At 49.3% G+C, this 16,401-nt stretch overlaps 1 protein-coding gene across 3 annotated transcripts in view; it reads right to left on the bottom strand.

Annotated features, from left to right (window-relative positions):
• Positions 1–16,401, bottom strand: part of LATS2 (large tumor suppressor kinase 2) — a 57,197-nt gene that overhangs the window by 11,800 nt on the left and 28,996 nt on the right. For 2 of the 3 annotated variants that reach the window (XM_084767745.1, XM_084767746.1), the window contains one exon: positions 1,142–1,274. In XM_084767745.1, coding sequence (XP_084623871.1) covers positions 1,142–1,274 — 133 coding nt within the window. Of the gene's footprint in view, positions 1–1,141; positions 1,275–4,636; positions 4,914–16,401 lie in introns of those variants that run through there. The other variant, XM_084767747.1, reaches the window with a different exon arrangement.

The following is a 16,401-nucleotide window of genomic DNA, read 5'->3' as shown; positions in this document are numbered from 1 at the left end:
TGTTTTCTCCTTGACATGCAGTCATTTGGGAGGAGTCACGTTTACTTAACTGTCATGGTTTTGAAAGCCTGCTTTTCCCTAACAAAGAGCAGAATTGTACCCACTGTCCAAATACAGAGGCTCCCAGCATCCTCGTCAGATAGCTCCCAACTGCCTGTGACTTCCGCTCTAGGGGAATTCTGCCCATGCAAAATACTGCAGTCAAGTGCACCTCCCCCCATAAATTAAAAATCTTTAAAAAATTCCTTTAAAAAACATCCCACAAAGAGATACCCAGACACACAGGTGGCTGCTGCGGCTTCCTTATTTCTGATGTCTCCATTTTGAAAATCTCTCTTCATTTAGAGTAGATGTCTGGAAAGGACAAAGGCTCCTACATGGACTCCTCGGCTTGATCTGTCAGAGGACCAGCCGCTTGCAGGGCTAAGCCCCACCCCACCCCACACACACCTGACAGAAATAACCCAGCAGCTTCGGCCTAGAGCAGGAGCTACTGCTGACTGGGGCTTTGTGTTGCCTGGGCTGCGCAAATGCCACTAGCACAGCACAGCAAACCCAGGTAGGAAGGCAGCAGCCCCAGCTGGGCCTGTTTCCTGCACCACCGTTCTCCAGGCCACTGCAGAACAGCAGGAACAATGCCCAGCTAGGAGCTGGTGAGGGAGACGTCCTTCCTCAAGAAACCCTTAACAACACAAACACTTGCAAGCCCTTCCAATGTCCTTGGTCATCACGGGAAGGCTTTATTCCAGGTCTTCCACCGAACAGGGATGACACAAGTCAAAGGAGTCATACCCCCAGGAACCATAGGCATCTACTCCACTTCTGAGAGGAACAGCCAAAACTGCCAGGGAAGCCTAGTGGGCAGGCCCTGCCTCCCAGAGCTGACACGCTGCTCACAGTGCAGGCCCTGAGAGCTGCCTGCTATTGAATGTGAGAAAAAGTGTGGTTTTTGGAATTGATAAGCCTCTCTTTTCAGAGACTCTCTCTGGGCCCAATAAAAGATTTTTTAAAAGTTCAACTCTTGATTTTTTTTTTTTCCCTGAAAGAAAACGTCAGAGGCCATCAACTCTAGGCAGTTTCTCTGCGCAGGGCTTCCTGCTCTCAGACCACAACTCTTTTCCCACTCCACAGCCAGCCTCACCTGGGGAGGTCTGCTTGATGACCCGCACAATCTGCTCGTTCCTGGGGTCCAGGTAGCCCATCTTACTGATGTACTCTAAGGCGGCTTCAATGCTCCTACTGCCTGTCTGCTTGAGTGCTCTGCCAGCCATCTCCTAGGAAGGAAGCAAGGGATGTCATCATCATTGTCATCATCTTTCCCACTAACACAAAGCCAACGAACAGTGCCTCCTCTGTGTGGCTGCCGGGACCCTGTCAGGTGCTGCAGGTCACCACCATCCACACATCACACCATGGTCCATAAGGGCTCGTGTGAGGAACGTACAGGGTCCCTGGAATAAACTCAGGGTCTTTGAAGACCTTTAGTGACTGGGCAGGTGTATCCAGAGTGAACCTAGAACAGACAAGTTTACCTTAAACAAGGAAGGCAGTAGAAACTGGCCTTGACGGCAGCTCATCTGTATGCTAACTCTGCAGCAGGGGAAACGCACGGATGGGTACAGGGAGAAACTGCTCAAGTCACATATGAGATGCTTGCTGAATGCCTTCTGTTAAAAATGCTCTGCTGTCTACAGCAGCTAAGGAATTACCCAAGGCAGTCTTTGTGATGCCCCTGGAGCTCTGCCCACATAGGACATGGCCCCTTAAAAGTGTTTGTAGAGCCAGGTGGTGGTAGTGCACGTCTTTAATCCCATCACTTGGGAGGCAGAGGCAGGTGGATCACTGAGTTTGAGGCCAGCCTGGTCTACAAAATGAGTCCAGGACAGCCAAGGCTACACAGAGAAACCGTGTCTCAAAAAATCAAAACCAACCAACCAAACAAACCAAACAAAAACAAACTCAAAAAGAAAAGAAAAGTGTTTGTAAAATGAACACACAGCAGGAGAGGGCACGTGAAGTGGCCACGAGCTGAAGAAAGGGCTCCCTTCTGTCCAAAGGCAGAGCATAGGCGGACGCACAGACTGTTTCAAGGGCAGATGCATTTGGAGAAGGTGGAGAGTCCAAGTGGAGAAAGGTACTCAGGACTGACAGACTAGAGAGGAAGAAGCTGAGGATGGGGCATCCCAGGATGACGGTGACAACACCCGGGGACATGTGATGTGACAGGAACTCCCATCTAGGATTGGGCCATCCCTGGCCTTGCCTATTTGCAACACCAAGGGAACTTTCAAACACTGACATGTCTAACTGAAGATGAAGCTGGAGGCGCCAGTGAAGGGCAGAGCGTCAGGCACTTGGGGGAGCCAAAACCCTGATTCTTTAGGCCTGCGGCGAGGGTTTGGCAGGCAAAGGCAGCAACAGAGGCTCTGGGGGCTGGAGGCGAGTACCAAGCACCGTAAAAGGGAAATGTGGGAAGAAGGCACTGAAAAGGGGGGCAGGATTTAGTGGGAGTATACAGGGGACACACAGCTGTTCAGCAGTAGGCAGTCCAGATGTGAAACGGGGGGGGGGGGGGTGGGTGGATGGGGTGGAGTGTGTGTGTGCACGCTCGCGTGCGTGTGTTCCTAGCCAGTCCTCATGAACCTGGTCATGTATACCAGTCTCCTACCTTAAGACTAGGAGAGGACGGCCACGCATGGTGGTGCACACATTTAACCCTGGCATTTGGGAGGTAGAGGCAGGCGGATCTCAGTAAGTTTGAAGCCAGCCTGGTCTACAGAGTGAATTCTAGGACAGCCAGGACTACACAGAGAAACCCTGTCTTGAAAAACCAAAAAAGAAAAAGAGAAGGAAGAAAGCAAGCAAGCAAGCAAGCAAGCAGGCAGGCAGGCAAGGCAGGCAAACTGGCTTGAGAAACCTGGCAGTTTCGATGTGCACACTGCTCACGGCTTCACCCACCCACTTCCCACGTTGCCGAGAGCCAAGCACTTAATACTAAGCATCTGCTTATCTTACATGACATCATGTTCTTTGTTCCTAGGCGGCTGACAGCTGAGTGGCAGGGCAGAAAAGAAAAGTGGCTGGACTCACGGTAGAGTCACTGACAAGATCTGGGACTTAGCAAGACTGCAGCGCCACAGGAAGCAGGGGAGAGCCTGGATGGAGGTCTGCGGTGGCGGTGGCGGCACGGAGAGGAGGGCCAGAGGAGAGAGCCGAAGAAGAAGTGGGCTGGGAAGTGGTGCTGGGGACGCCAGGAGGCGGCTCTTGGCTCGACAGAAGCAGCAGTGTTCACTCTCTGAAAGTGCCAGGGAAGAAGGCAGCAGAGCTCAGACAGGAAACCCTTTCCACCTCACCTGCAGCCTGCTGATGGCACCTCATCTTTCCCACTTCATGGCTAAGCTATGCGATGAGGTCACGTCTACACAACCCTGCGGGACCTGGGGGAAGGCTGCTGTGAGAGCACGTCTCTTTTGTTCCTGCCCCTAAGCACAGGCCTTTTGGCACTAGCAGGGTAGCTGTTCTCTGCGAACTGCCTGGCTCTGTCTCTGCAGCTTAGTTCACCTTTTACCCTCAGAACTGGCCAAGACACAGGGAAGCAAAGGCGGCAGCAAAGAGCTTGTCACCAGGGTAGGAAGCCAGATCCCCACAACTTCAAGTCCTGTGAGCCCACTGTAACCTCAGGGGAAAACTGGGGATGGAAGGCACGTTTTAAGCTTTAAAAACAAAAACAAAAACAAAAAACATGACGTCTGTAAGCCAACATGTTTATAAACAAACTCTCCGCTCTGCCCTTTGTACACCTGTCCATCACTACAGAGCTTAGCAAACCTGTAGTTTCTACACACTAATTCTCAAACATGCTCCCGCACATATCCAGATGATGACGGGGGTTTGTTTTGTTTTGGGGGTGCTGAGGATGGGACCTGGGACCTCACATACGCTGGTAACGCTCTACTACTGAGCTCCACCCCCAACCTGCACACACTTGTGTGTTCAGAGCTAAAGGAAGCCCGGGACTTGTTCCTAAGTCCACCAGGAGCACAGGGCTCAGCGCTCAAGGACAGTACGTGTGGAGTCACAATGGGATGTGGCCGGAGTCTCTGCAGGACTGAGTGCAGCTCAACTCCTGCAGAGGAACCTGGCCTCTCCCCTTCCTTTCTCAGAACACTGAGCCAGCGTGGAGTCCTGATCTAGAACTCTCTCTGGACGTTGCAAAAGACAGTACATACTCCCCCCCGCCCCCTCTGCCTAGCACCTGGGACTGAAGGAGACCACTGCTGTCCCTGTGTTCCAAGGCCATCTCAACATCAGTTGCCATACTCAGGACACCTTATGTCTTTCTGGTAGAAAATATAAAGATGACAGCTGTAGATTCATGCATCTAATACTTCATATTTTATCCTTTTAACCATAATTACATAAAACAATGTGTTGCGCTCCTTTCACCAGGTCTTAACACCTATCTCCGGTTTTGTCAGGGTTACGTCAAGCCCAGGCTAGGCTCACGGAGATGGCAAAGCCTTCCCTCCTGGGCCGTGTGTGGATGTACAGAGAATGCCCATCAGAGCTCCTCCCATCCCATGATTACAGCCTGAAGCCTGCTCCCTTAGAGCTGCGCCTACTGGGACCAGCTAACCTGCCTCCTTGATTCAGCCGTACACCACAAGCCTGCTCCTGGTTCAGCTGTTTGCAGTAACCCACCTCCACATGAGAGCCCAGACACCCCCCGCCCCCCATGCTAGTTCTTCTGTTTCTGTGTCTGTCAGTCAGTCTGTCATGTCTTCATTCCCTTGTCCCGCAGCAGCCCGAGTCAGCACAGGTCCCTGGCTGTGGACAAGAACTCCATCCCCAGGCACCAGGCTCAGCTGCCTCTCGACGCCCGACCAGAATCTCCAGGCTGGCTTGCCCGTCGAGGGAACATGCCCAGCTTCAGAGCTTTTCTGCTGCAGTTGCATCATCACCCACTGTCCTCCCCATCCACTCACACCTCAGGCTGGGAGGCCCTGCCCTGTCAGCCCAGCTACCCACATGACAGGAACCAACCAGCAGGGAGGCTCCTTATCGTACTGAAAATGCCAGTGACCTCACTCTTTCTTTGTGGCTCACTTCTCTAGCAGAGGAAGGCCTGTGGGGCTGCTGTGGGAGCCAATCTGTTCTCACAGGTCACCCAGCTCAGAGGCAGGCAGACGCTGGGCTTAACTTACAGTTGCTATAAAGTGTAGTGGTTTTACTAGCATGTCTTGCGACTGCAAGTTATTTAAATTCAGTGACAGTTTATTACATATGAGGGAAAGAATTTCCTATGGAGATCCTCTCCCACCCCTTCCTGGGGAGGAAGCATTTCTCAAACATTAGGAAAGCCATATCCCGTGCTCTAACACTCCAACTATGAGGTTTGGCTGGAAAACTAGACACGAACTGCTCTGGCCTTGCTACATTTCCCAGCGTCCGCATCAGTCTGTGTCCGCCTGCCTCTGGGTCTCTCACAGAACCTGTGATTTTAGTCCAAGGGTGGGAGCGAGTGGCTGAAGGGACCAGGTCTGCAGGCCATGGCGACTTGTTTCAGAGCCTAAAGAATTCCTTTTTTTAAGAGAACAGAGAAAGAAAGGCAAGAAGCACGTGGCTCCCCAGGCTGGGGTGGAGTGGAGGGAAGCCAGAGAGGCTTCAGCAGTGGCCAAGGCCTGCCTCCTGCTCCACCCACTGTCCTTCTCAGGCTGACTGCTGCCTTTCTCTTAAGCTGCTTCCAAGAACCTTCTGGAAGCACAGTGGAACACAGTGTTTCACAGCATCCCACTGACAGTTGTCAGCTCTAGCCAGAAGGGCAGCCCCAGAGGACTGTGTAAAACTCGGGCCGCCCATCCATCCTCCTTCCCAGCCTTTGTCCTTTTTGAGAGAGCCTACAGGGCTCTGCACCCGCGGGGAGCATGCTCCACAACACGCTCCAGCGGAGTGGCGCGCGGAACAGAAGCAGCCTTGGTGGTTTCCATGGGTGTATGAGACAACAAAGGGGGTCACTACCTCACACCTGTGCTCCAGGCAGATAGATGGTAGCCTGCTGGGGAAGGGGCAGCTCACTCATCTTAACAATTTTCCTTAGCCCTGGGGCTGTACGCTGAGGAAAATATATTTTCAAAGCTAACTTAGTAGGGAATGAGGAAGAAATTTGTTCTAAAACTAAACTAACATGAAAAACATTGTCAGCCTTGCCAATAATCAAAGAAACACTAATAAAACAGCGTCTTCTAACTTGTCAGCACCAAAATAAAGTTAGTAATTATTGGAAAAAAAAAAAAAAGAAAGAAAGAAAGAGAAGGCTGGCCTAGCTTCACAGCCATGGTTCTGGAGGCAGCAGAAACCATGAAACTACTTCCAAGCAAGTATTTTTAAGAATAAAAGCTATGAGCTGGAGAAATGGCTCAGTGCTTAAGAGCTCTCCTTACTCCTATAGAGGACCAGGTAACATGGCCGACAATCACTAGTAACTCCAGTTCCAGGGGCTCTGATGCCCTCTCCTGACACTAGGCACACATGTGATGTACAGACATACGCAGACAACACATGCATCACATAAAATAAATCTGCAAAAAAAGTAAAGAATGAAAAGTTATGCCAGTGAGATCTCGGTAGGAGAAGGGGTGTCCCACCACGACTGACCACCTACATTTGGTCCCAAAGACCCACGTAGTAGGGCCAGCAGGCTGTTTCCACACGTGCACCCTACCCCAACACATAAAATATTAAAATTTTTCTTCTTGAAATTTACTCATGGAGTTATTTATTTATTTATTTATTTTTCGAGACAGGGTTTCTCTTGTAGTCCTGGCTGGCTGTCCTGGACTCGCTTTGTAGACTAGGCTGGCCCCGAACTCATAGAGATCCACCTGCCTCTGCCTCCAGAGTGCTAGGATTAAAGGTGTATACCACCACGCCCGGCTCATGGGCTAATTTAAATGAGCCATAATAAAACCCTATCTCCATAATGATGTCTTGTGAAAGTCTATCTGCTCCTTAGTGGGGAGAATTAGAAAGATCCTGGTTTTCTAGAAGTGAAGGCTAACTATTAGTGTACTCTCAGGGCACACAGCGCAGGCATGCAGAAGCCTCCAGAGGCACACCTCTATCAACAGACATCTGCAGAAGATCAGTGTGAACAAGGGTGGGAACACTGTCTCCTGGCACCAACCAAGGAGGCCTGTGAGCAGAGCTTAATTAGAACATGAGAAAAATTTAAATCCCGCTTAACTCTGTTTTCATTTTGAAGTAATGACTTTTTGTTAAAGACAAGAACATCTGCTTACATCAAATCTCACTGTGATAAAAAACCGTCTGTGCTATTTTATTTCCTAACTATGGATGGGCAGATCACAGAAATTCTCCAGATTAAGTGTGAAACGGCCGGGTGGTGGTGACGCACACTTTTAATCCCAGCACTTGAAAGGCAGAGGCAGGCAGATCTACGTGAGTTCGAGGCCAGCCTGGTCTACAAAGTGAGTTCCAGGACAGCTAGGGCTGTTACACAGAAAAACCCTGTCTCAAAAAACCAAAAAAGAAAGAAAGAAAAGAAAAAAAGAAAAAAAGAAACGATGAGTGTGAGACAAGTAGCCCCAAAGCTCTTTCCAACTCTATCTACACCCAGAGATATTTGACAAAATAAAGAAAAACTCCACCACCATGGACAGACAGAACTTAGGGTTTAGTTGATGGGAACGTATCTACAGCCCCCGTTCATTTCTACACAGTGACACACATATTTAGTTGATGGGAGCGTATCCACAGCCCCCGTTCATTTCTACACAGCTACATACATATTTCAGGGGTTGTGGGTTCATATTTCCTTTTTCTTTTTCTTTTAAGGTTTAATTATTTATTATGTATACAGTATTCTGCCTGCAGGCCAGAAGAGGGCGCCAGTTCTCATCATAGATGGTTGTGAGCCACCATGTGGTTGCTGGGAATTGAACTCAGGACCTTTGAAAGAGCAGTCAGTGCTCTTAACCTCTGAGCCATCTCTCCAGCCCCCATGGGTTCATATTTCTATTCTTGTATTCCTGGCTATGCTAGTGACCAACAAATGCACCTGCAGTTCCTCCCACTCTGATAGCTGTATGCCCAGCCCTAGCTGGGCAGCTGGGACTGAGCTCCATGGAAGGCCAGCAGACAGACACTGCAGCAGCGAACAGAACTGCTCAGCAGGGCCTAGCAAAGCAGTGATAAGTCACCACTGCCTTTGAGCACAGGATGGTTTGTTACATGGCACCAGTAGCTGATAACCGTGGCTCTCTCTGTGTATAATTTGCAAAATGCACCCACCTACTGATCTTAAACTTTAAATGATTTGATCTTCTAAGCTTTTACCAGCATAAACTCAAACTTGCTCTTCAGGTTAAAATATTAAGTGGCACACATCTTTAATTCTAGCTCTCTGGACACAAAGGCAGGCAGATTTCTGTGAGTTAAGAGGCCAGCCTGGTCTCCATAGTGAGTTTCAGGACAGCCAGAGCTACATAGTAAGACTCTGTTTCAACAAAACAAAACAACCACAAAAAGATTTTTAAAAAAAAATTTTTTTTTTTTTGGTTTTGTTTTGAGACAGGGTTTCTCTGTGTAGCCTTGGCTGTCCTAGACTTGCTTTGGTAGACAAGGCTGGCCTCGAACTCCCAGAGATCCACCTGCCTCTGCCTCCCCAAATCCTGGGATTACAGGCCACCAAAGCCGACTCAAAATATTTTCTTAAAAACTAAATGTATTCTATGAGCAGACTGTTACTGAAGGATGAGACCACATCCCAATGCTTACTGCTGATGCAATCAGCGAGGTCAGAAACCAGGTTCTCACCTCAGTGTGTTCCTCAAGCTTCTTATATCTCCACCAGAGAGCAGCACTCAAGCGTTAGCAGTTGGTGTCTTTATTTAACTGAGTTAATATTTACCTCAAAATTATTGTTATGTCTTTATTTTTTTTCTTAAAGCTATGTCAAACTCTATTATCAATATCTTTGTGAAAAAATACACTTCAATCTTTAAACAGAAGAAGCCAACAGAAGACAGAAAAAGCACTTACAAAATCTACTCAGATGAGGAGGGAGAATCAGCCTTAACAGTGTTCAAAACAGTAACAGCTGCAGCGCCCTCTATTGGAGTCCTACCATGTTCTCAACAGAAGTGGTATCCTTAGGGAGGAGCACTCATGCCCGCGCAGCCAGCCACTCTAGGAGGAGGAAAGCAGCTTCTCCACCAGCTGAAGGCAGCCAGCCCTCAGCTCTAACAACCCTAGGTGACACCAACTCACCCAGCAGGATCTTCCTCTTCTATCCTTCTAACCAAGACACCCCTACCTCCCTACCTTTAAGGACATCAAGTCTCTATAAGCTAATATACATGAGTCACTGCGCACCCCACCCCCACCCCCACCAAAAAAAACCCAAACAGATAACATCTACAAAGGGAGCAACCATGTGCCTTATTTTCAGTGGAAATAACCAGAGAGAGAAAGAGAGAGAGAGAGAGAGAGAGAGAGAGAGAGAGAGAGAGAGAGAGAGAGAGAGAGAGAGAGAAAGCCATATAGGGCCAGACCAGAATCATCAAACCCAGAGACCACCAAAAGCCTTTTGCAGCCAGTCCTGGAGAGGTCTATGCGAGGCAGAGGGAAGACAGACCATAGAAATGGATGCTGAGGAAAGTTCTAGAAGTCATTTGCCAAGGAGGCAGACCCCTATGTTTTTGTACAAAAGAAAAACCTAACACCAAATTTGAGAGACAGGACCTGAGGCAGAGCCCAGCATGTTGGATGGGGGTGAGGCCAGGCGGGAGGCAGGAGGCAGTTCTACAAACAACCATCTAAAAGCTGTTAACGGACTGTACACTGCACTGGGAAGGAAGGCACCCTGACCCTGACGGTGGGTTATGAGGAGGGCAGAGGCAGACCGCCAGGGCCTACTCCTAACACCCCTCCTGCTCTGGTCAGATAACCCAAGGCTGGAGAGTACTTCTCTCTCCCCGTCAGAATGGAAGCCCGGTTGCTGGCTCCACTATAATCTGCCAACACTGCCCAGATGTGGACACACGAGCAGTCTTCCTACAAAATAATGAAAGGGATCAAACATGTGTAGCTTGGCTTGCGGCCTTCACCATGGCAACTCCACCACCGTTTGAATAAGGGCCTCTAGTTCTTCATCCAAAGGGCATGAAAGCTTTCAAACTGGACAGAAGAAAGGACAGAGGGACAGGGATTCCTGCGTGGTGACACCAGACGAGACCCTCCTGAGAGTCCTGTAGTATTTATACCCTCAGGAAATAAGGCTTAGTTAAGGCGCCACTGGCAGCCCTCCATGACAGACACACAGTCTCTGCCACTGCTGAAATGCAGGTCCCACTTACCTGTCCCCTCTCCCGACCCATCCACTTAAGAGCCACTGCCATACCTTGCACTATGTTTACGTCCCCTTAGTTGCCATTCCTTGTCCACCTGTGTGTGACCTAACACCCTTGTGACGAGGCAAATTCCTTTGGAAGGTACAAACTGACCTCTAACCTCCACCAACCCAAAGGCTAAGAATGTCATGAGATGGCAGCTGAGGCCAATGGCTGAGGTCTTCTGCTCCGCTCACCTGATGTCTCTACCAGTGACCTTTTAAGGCGCTTGGTTTGTGACTTTATTCTGTTACTATAAAACTTTATGCCACCATTTCCAAGTTGAAACATGTATTTGGGGGTACCCTAAATCTGTTCCAGGGCCACGGTCACTCTGATTCTAGTCTAGAATAAATGCATCTTATTCCGTTTGAGGTGAGAGCGTGTTTCTGCATCCTCAAGTAAAACAAACAACCTGACCACTCTGTGGACAGTTATCCCACAGATAACTGTGGGAAGGCAGAGGTGCCAGCTGTACTAACCAGCACAGACAGGGCGCTGTTCTTACTACCTTACCCAGCCATCATGGCAAGTCTCTGCCCTTAACTGCTGGTCCAGATGGTTCTCCTGAGACTCTGTTGGGGCCCTCAGGAGCATCTGGCCAGTTCCCATCAACCTTCTGTGCTCCAGGCATTGGGGTCTCTCCCATTAGGTAGCAGTACACCTCAGAATGACTCAAGACAAAGACATGCTTAGAATCAGGAACTGAGCCTGGCAGTGGTGGTGCAAGCCTAGATGCAGGCGGCTCTGTGAGTGTGAAGCCAGCCTGATCTATAGAATGAGTTCCAGGACAGCCAGGGCTACCCAGAGAAACCTGGTCTTAAAAATAAAATAAAATAAAATAAAATAAAATAAAATAAAAAAGGAAGGAAGGAAGGAAAGGGAAGGAGGGAGGGAAAAATTAAAATAAATAAATGAAGAAAAGGAAAAAAAGCTTTAAGGTGACAATGAAAAGAGCAGTGGTACAAGTGTCACCATACACAGTTCACCAGCTAAACTGAGTTGGCCTCACCCACCAACACAGAAAAACTGCAGCCACACAATGAAGAAGGCAGAGCACAAAATCCTAATGTGTGAAGGTAACTAACATGCCCGAACACAGGAAGGGTGAGCAGCCTAGATGAGGCGGGGAGCTTTGTGGCGTGGGAACCCAGGAAGGGCTGTGAAGAAATGTGCACACCATCATGTAGCTACACTGGAGCTTACTGAGGTGCTGCTTCTCCTAACAGGGCACTGTGGGTTTTGTCTTGTTTGTGCGTGTGTGTGGGGGGGGTGTGGGTGTGTGTGCAGATGCACGCGCACGCACCTGTGTAGAGGACAGCGTCTGATACTTGGAGGCTTCTTCTATTGCTCTCCACCTTATCTTTATTGGCCTGGAGGGCCTGGCTGGCTAGGAATCCCCAGGAGGCCCTGTTTCTACTTCCCCAGCGCTGGGGTTGTTACAAGAACAGCCACCATGCCTGGCTTTATATAGGTGCCTGAAGTCTGAACTCGGGTCCTCAAGCATTGCCCAGCAAGCACTTTACCGACTGAGCCATCTCCCAGCTCTGAGACTCGCATTTGTAATGTGGCTACTACATACACTCACACTAAAAGAGGGCAGTCAAGACGAAAGCTCACACAGAGCTCCAAGTGGACAGCATTTTCTGAGGTGGCTAAGTGACTGACTCCATGTGAGAAGTGATGGCAGGGTGCTCCACAGTCTCTGCTGCTACTAGGGGCCCTTTACCATGCTCCAGGGATTTAACACCTACGGTGCTTTTTTCTTGAGTCTGGAAAATCCAGGGGCAGAATCCCAGCAGTGGGCTGTTGTCAAGTTCAAAGCTCAAAACAAACCAAACAGGACAGAGTGCTCTATTGATTACTGTGCATTAGGTGCCCAAGTCTTCTAGGAAATCTCCCATCTAGTGCTGGTCCTACGTTTTGCTAGAAAGCCAGTGGGCAGAGTCTAAGCCCTTACAGAGGAAATGGCGGAACGAGAGGCCCATAAGATGAACAGTGCTGATGAAGGCCAGGTGCTGCAACAGCTGTAAACCCTGCCAGCATCTTAGAAACAGACATTACAAGGCACAGGCATGGTGTCACATAGATGCAAGCCCAGCACTCGGGACTCAGAACTCAGTTATGCCTGGGCTAGGCATGGAAAGCCTGTCTTAAACAAGCAAAATAGCCAAATCAAAAACTGCATTAACACTGTCCCCAGAAATATGGATGCAAGGTGAGTGGGGAAAGTTGTCAGTGTCATCATAAATCCACCATTCAAGGAGAGACATCTTTTCAGTGAGTGACTTTATGGTCTCAGCTTTATCTTGGGCTGAGGTTATAGCTCAGTGGTTCAAACTCTGTGCTATATTTAGCTATATTTTCCTTTCTCACAAACCCACTAATCAAACTGGGTGGGGCACCTCACATCTACAATACCAGCAATACAACAGTGCTCTATCCTCGAGGACCCCGCAAAGAGCCTCATACTATTTCAGTGTGTGTGTGTGTGTGTGTGTGTGTGTGTTTGCTTTTTTGAAACAAGATAATACTATGTAGTCCAGGCTACTCCACCAACCACGGACCAGCCACCAAACACAAACAGCAGATCCACCAACCACGGACCAGCCACCAAACACAAACAGCAGATCCACCAACCACGGACCAGCCACCAAACACAAACAGCAGATCCACCAACCACGGACCAGCCACCAAACACAAACAGCAGTTCCACCAACCACGGACCAGCCACCATACACAAACAGCAGATCCACCAACCACGGACCAGCCACCATACACAAACAGCAGTTCCACCAACCACGGACCAGCCACCATACACAAACAGCAGTTCCACCAACCATGGACCAAACATTGGAATATACGAGCCTAAGGGGACTGTTCCCATTCTAACCACCACAGATCGGCACCCCCAAGCTCCAGGGCCTTCCTTTTTGTCCTCCCACAGCTAAATGACAGCAGGAGGGCATTTAGTCATGCACCCAGCTCTTCTCTGCAGCCAGGCCATTTATATGAAACAAAGTCCAGTCCTGGAACACTGTAGCCGCTGAAAGCTTTGCCACTGTTCAACCAAACCTGCTGCTCTCGAGGTTGCTTCAAGAACCAAGCACAGGCTTGTGGCCCTGATACGATAGGAAGGAAGTGTTCTGGAGCAGGGACCAGGAAACTCCCTGCTAGGAAGGTTTTTCAACATGTTCCCCATCGTGTCTTGCAGGCCCAGCTGCTGTGTCAGATCCCTGGCATGCATGTAAAAGGACACAGTAGCACATGTGTGTAAACTCAGTGCAGGGGCAGAACCCGGGACTGGGGAAGCCTGCTGAACAGACAGATAGCCTCGCCTGTCAGGGAGCTCCAGATTCAGTGAGAAACCTTGATTCAAAAATACCATGGACAGTGACTGAAGAAGACACCTGCACTGACCTCTGACTTCCACATGAACATGCACGGCACATGCCCTGCACACATAGTCATACACACACACACATATATACTGCACACTCATACAAAAACATTCAAAAATGTCCAGGTGTGACAGCACAAGCCTGTGATCTCAGGTCTCAGGAAGCTGAGGCAGGAGGACTGTGTGATGGGGCCAGCCTGGAACAAAATTCAAAATTAACTGCATGTGTACTGAAAACGTTCACACTTCTGTTGTTACTCGCTAAGCAACACAGTGTAACAATTACGTATGTAGCGTTTGAGTGAGATTAGAGAATGAACATCTTGTGAAGACTACTTAAACTACACAGGGGGTGTGTATCTGTTCCGTACAACACTGTGTGAGCATTCTGGGGGTTTTGGCTTTTTGTCTTTGAGACGAGTCCTGTCACATAGTGCAGGCTGCCCTCCAACACTTAACTCTCCTGCCTTGGGCTCTGACTGCAGGGATTACAAGCCTGTCTCACCTCACCCTGTTACTACAGCTCTATACGAAGGAGTCTGCACAGTATAACATCCATGGAGTTTGGTGTTATAGGAGAGGGAGTCTTGGAACCAATGCTCTGCAGTTGACTGAAGTTCAGACTGCTATGAGTGGCTGCAAAGGAGAGTCCGTCCTTATCCCCATGCCTGGACAGGCTAGGCCAGCTGCACAGATGAAAGGACAGGCCCTGGAGGAGAGCTGGGTGGAGTTTGGACAGCTTTGTGGCTGCCCTAAGGATGCTGTCCTGCCAGACAGCTCACAGTTCAGATACAGAAGGCAGCAGGACTCTACAGCGTACTGGATAGCTGAGCCTCAGACGGCACAGTTCCTGAGATGCAACTGAGGGAAACAGCTCTGCACCATCAAGAAGAGCGAGCAGAGTGGACCGAGTCCCAACCGCAGCATGCACACCACTCACCACAGCTCCAGATGTCCTAACCAACTGCTGTTGTCAGACGACAAGCAAGTTAACTTTGGTCTTACTAACACCCAGTGTGGTGATTTGGTAGGCATGGCCCCCACAGACCCATGGGTTTGCTTGTCCACAGGGAGTGGCACTATTAGGAGGTGTGGCCTTGGTGGCGGAAGTGTCACTGTGGAGGTAGGCTTTGAGGTCGGTCATACATGTTCAAGCTTTGCCCAGTGTGGCACACCATCTCTCCTTGCTGCCTGAGGATCAGGATGTAGAACTCTCAGATGCCTCTCCAGCACCAGGTCTGCCTGCATGCCGCCATGCTTCCCGCCAGGACGATAATGGACTAAACTCTGAAACTGTGAGCCAGCCCCAATTAAATGTTCTTTTATACGTTGTTGTGGTCATAATGTCTCTTCCCAGTAATGGAAACCCTGACTAAGACACCCACTTGTAAATGTCCCTTAGGTTGTGCTCCCATGCAGAGCCAGGGGATCCAGAAAAAAATTTGATTATCTTATAGATAAGCAGATAATCTGTTTTGAAAACTAGAAGTTTGGGGGTGGGGCGGGGGAGTTGTTTTGCCTTTGTACTGTTCATTCTCTTAAAGGCATTCAGAAAGTTCTCAAGTAATCTGCAAGGAAATTTCTTTACATCTCTTCCCATCTGATGGAACAACAGCAGGCGGTAGAGAGGTTGAGCCACCCAGGGCAGCATCCACTGACCTGCAGTGAAAGCCTGCTGCTTCTGAGCCAGCGCAAGGAACCAGTGAACACCACAAAGAGAAACACTGGGAAGCTTCCCACAGACAACTCCACAAGTGGACCCTGCCCGTCACTATCAAGTGCAGCTTCCAGATGGTGAGGACAGAGAACACGCAGCTACACGCCAGCAGCCAGAGAGGAGGAAGAGCCATTAGGACACATCAGAGAAAAATCAGACACGACATCCCGCCATACCGCAACGATGGTGTGGTGTGCATGTTCACTGTCGCCTTGATGGGATGTAGGGTCACCATGGAAGCAACTCTCTGGCCATGTCTATGAGGAACTGACAGAAGTGGGAAGACCCACTCTAAATGTGGGCAAGAGCACTCTATGGGCTGCAGTTCTGGGCTGACTGACAGGAGAAAGTGAGCAAGGTCCAGCACTCATCTCTCTGCGTCCTGACCGCACACTTACTGGGACCAGTGGTTTCAAGTTGATTGTCATGACTCCCCGGCCATGAGCCAGTATCAATCTTTCCTCACCTAAGCTGCCTTTGCTGGGTATTTCGTCACTTAAATAGGCGCTACAACTGGCAATAGGATGGTTACAGCCAGTGACAAGCCATCAGCCAAGCCCAGCCTGGAGTACCACAGCGTTCTCCCGTGCCGAGAAAATGAGGGGTTGGGCGTTTGTTTTAGTTTTTTATCTAAAGCTGATGCTTGCTTTTTATGATTCTTCACACTATCAAAGCCCTTCTTCCCCCCAAAAAACAAACCCTAGTCTGCTCCATCACACAGGGTTTCTCAGCTGTAGATTCACCCAATGAGATCACAAAACAAACAAAAAGCATCCACTTCTGATAAGTGTAGATAGAAAAGATGCAGTAAAATATTTGCAAACCAAATTAAAAAACAAAACACAAAAAAATAATCATACCAAGATCAAGTCTGA

Source organism: Acomys minous (assembly GCF_964271855.1).
Source record: "Acomys minous genome assembly, chromosome: 18".
NCBI lineage: Eukaryota > Metazoa > Chordata > Mammalia > Rodentia > Muridae > Acomys > Acomys minous.
Note: the sequence above shows the minus strand (reverse complement) of the source record. Positions and strands in the feature narration are given on the sequence as shown.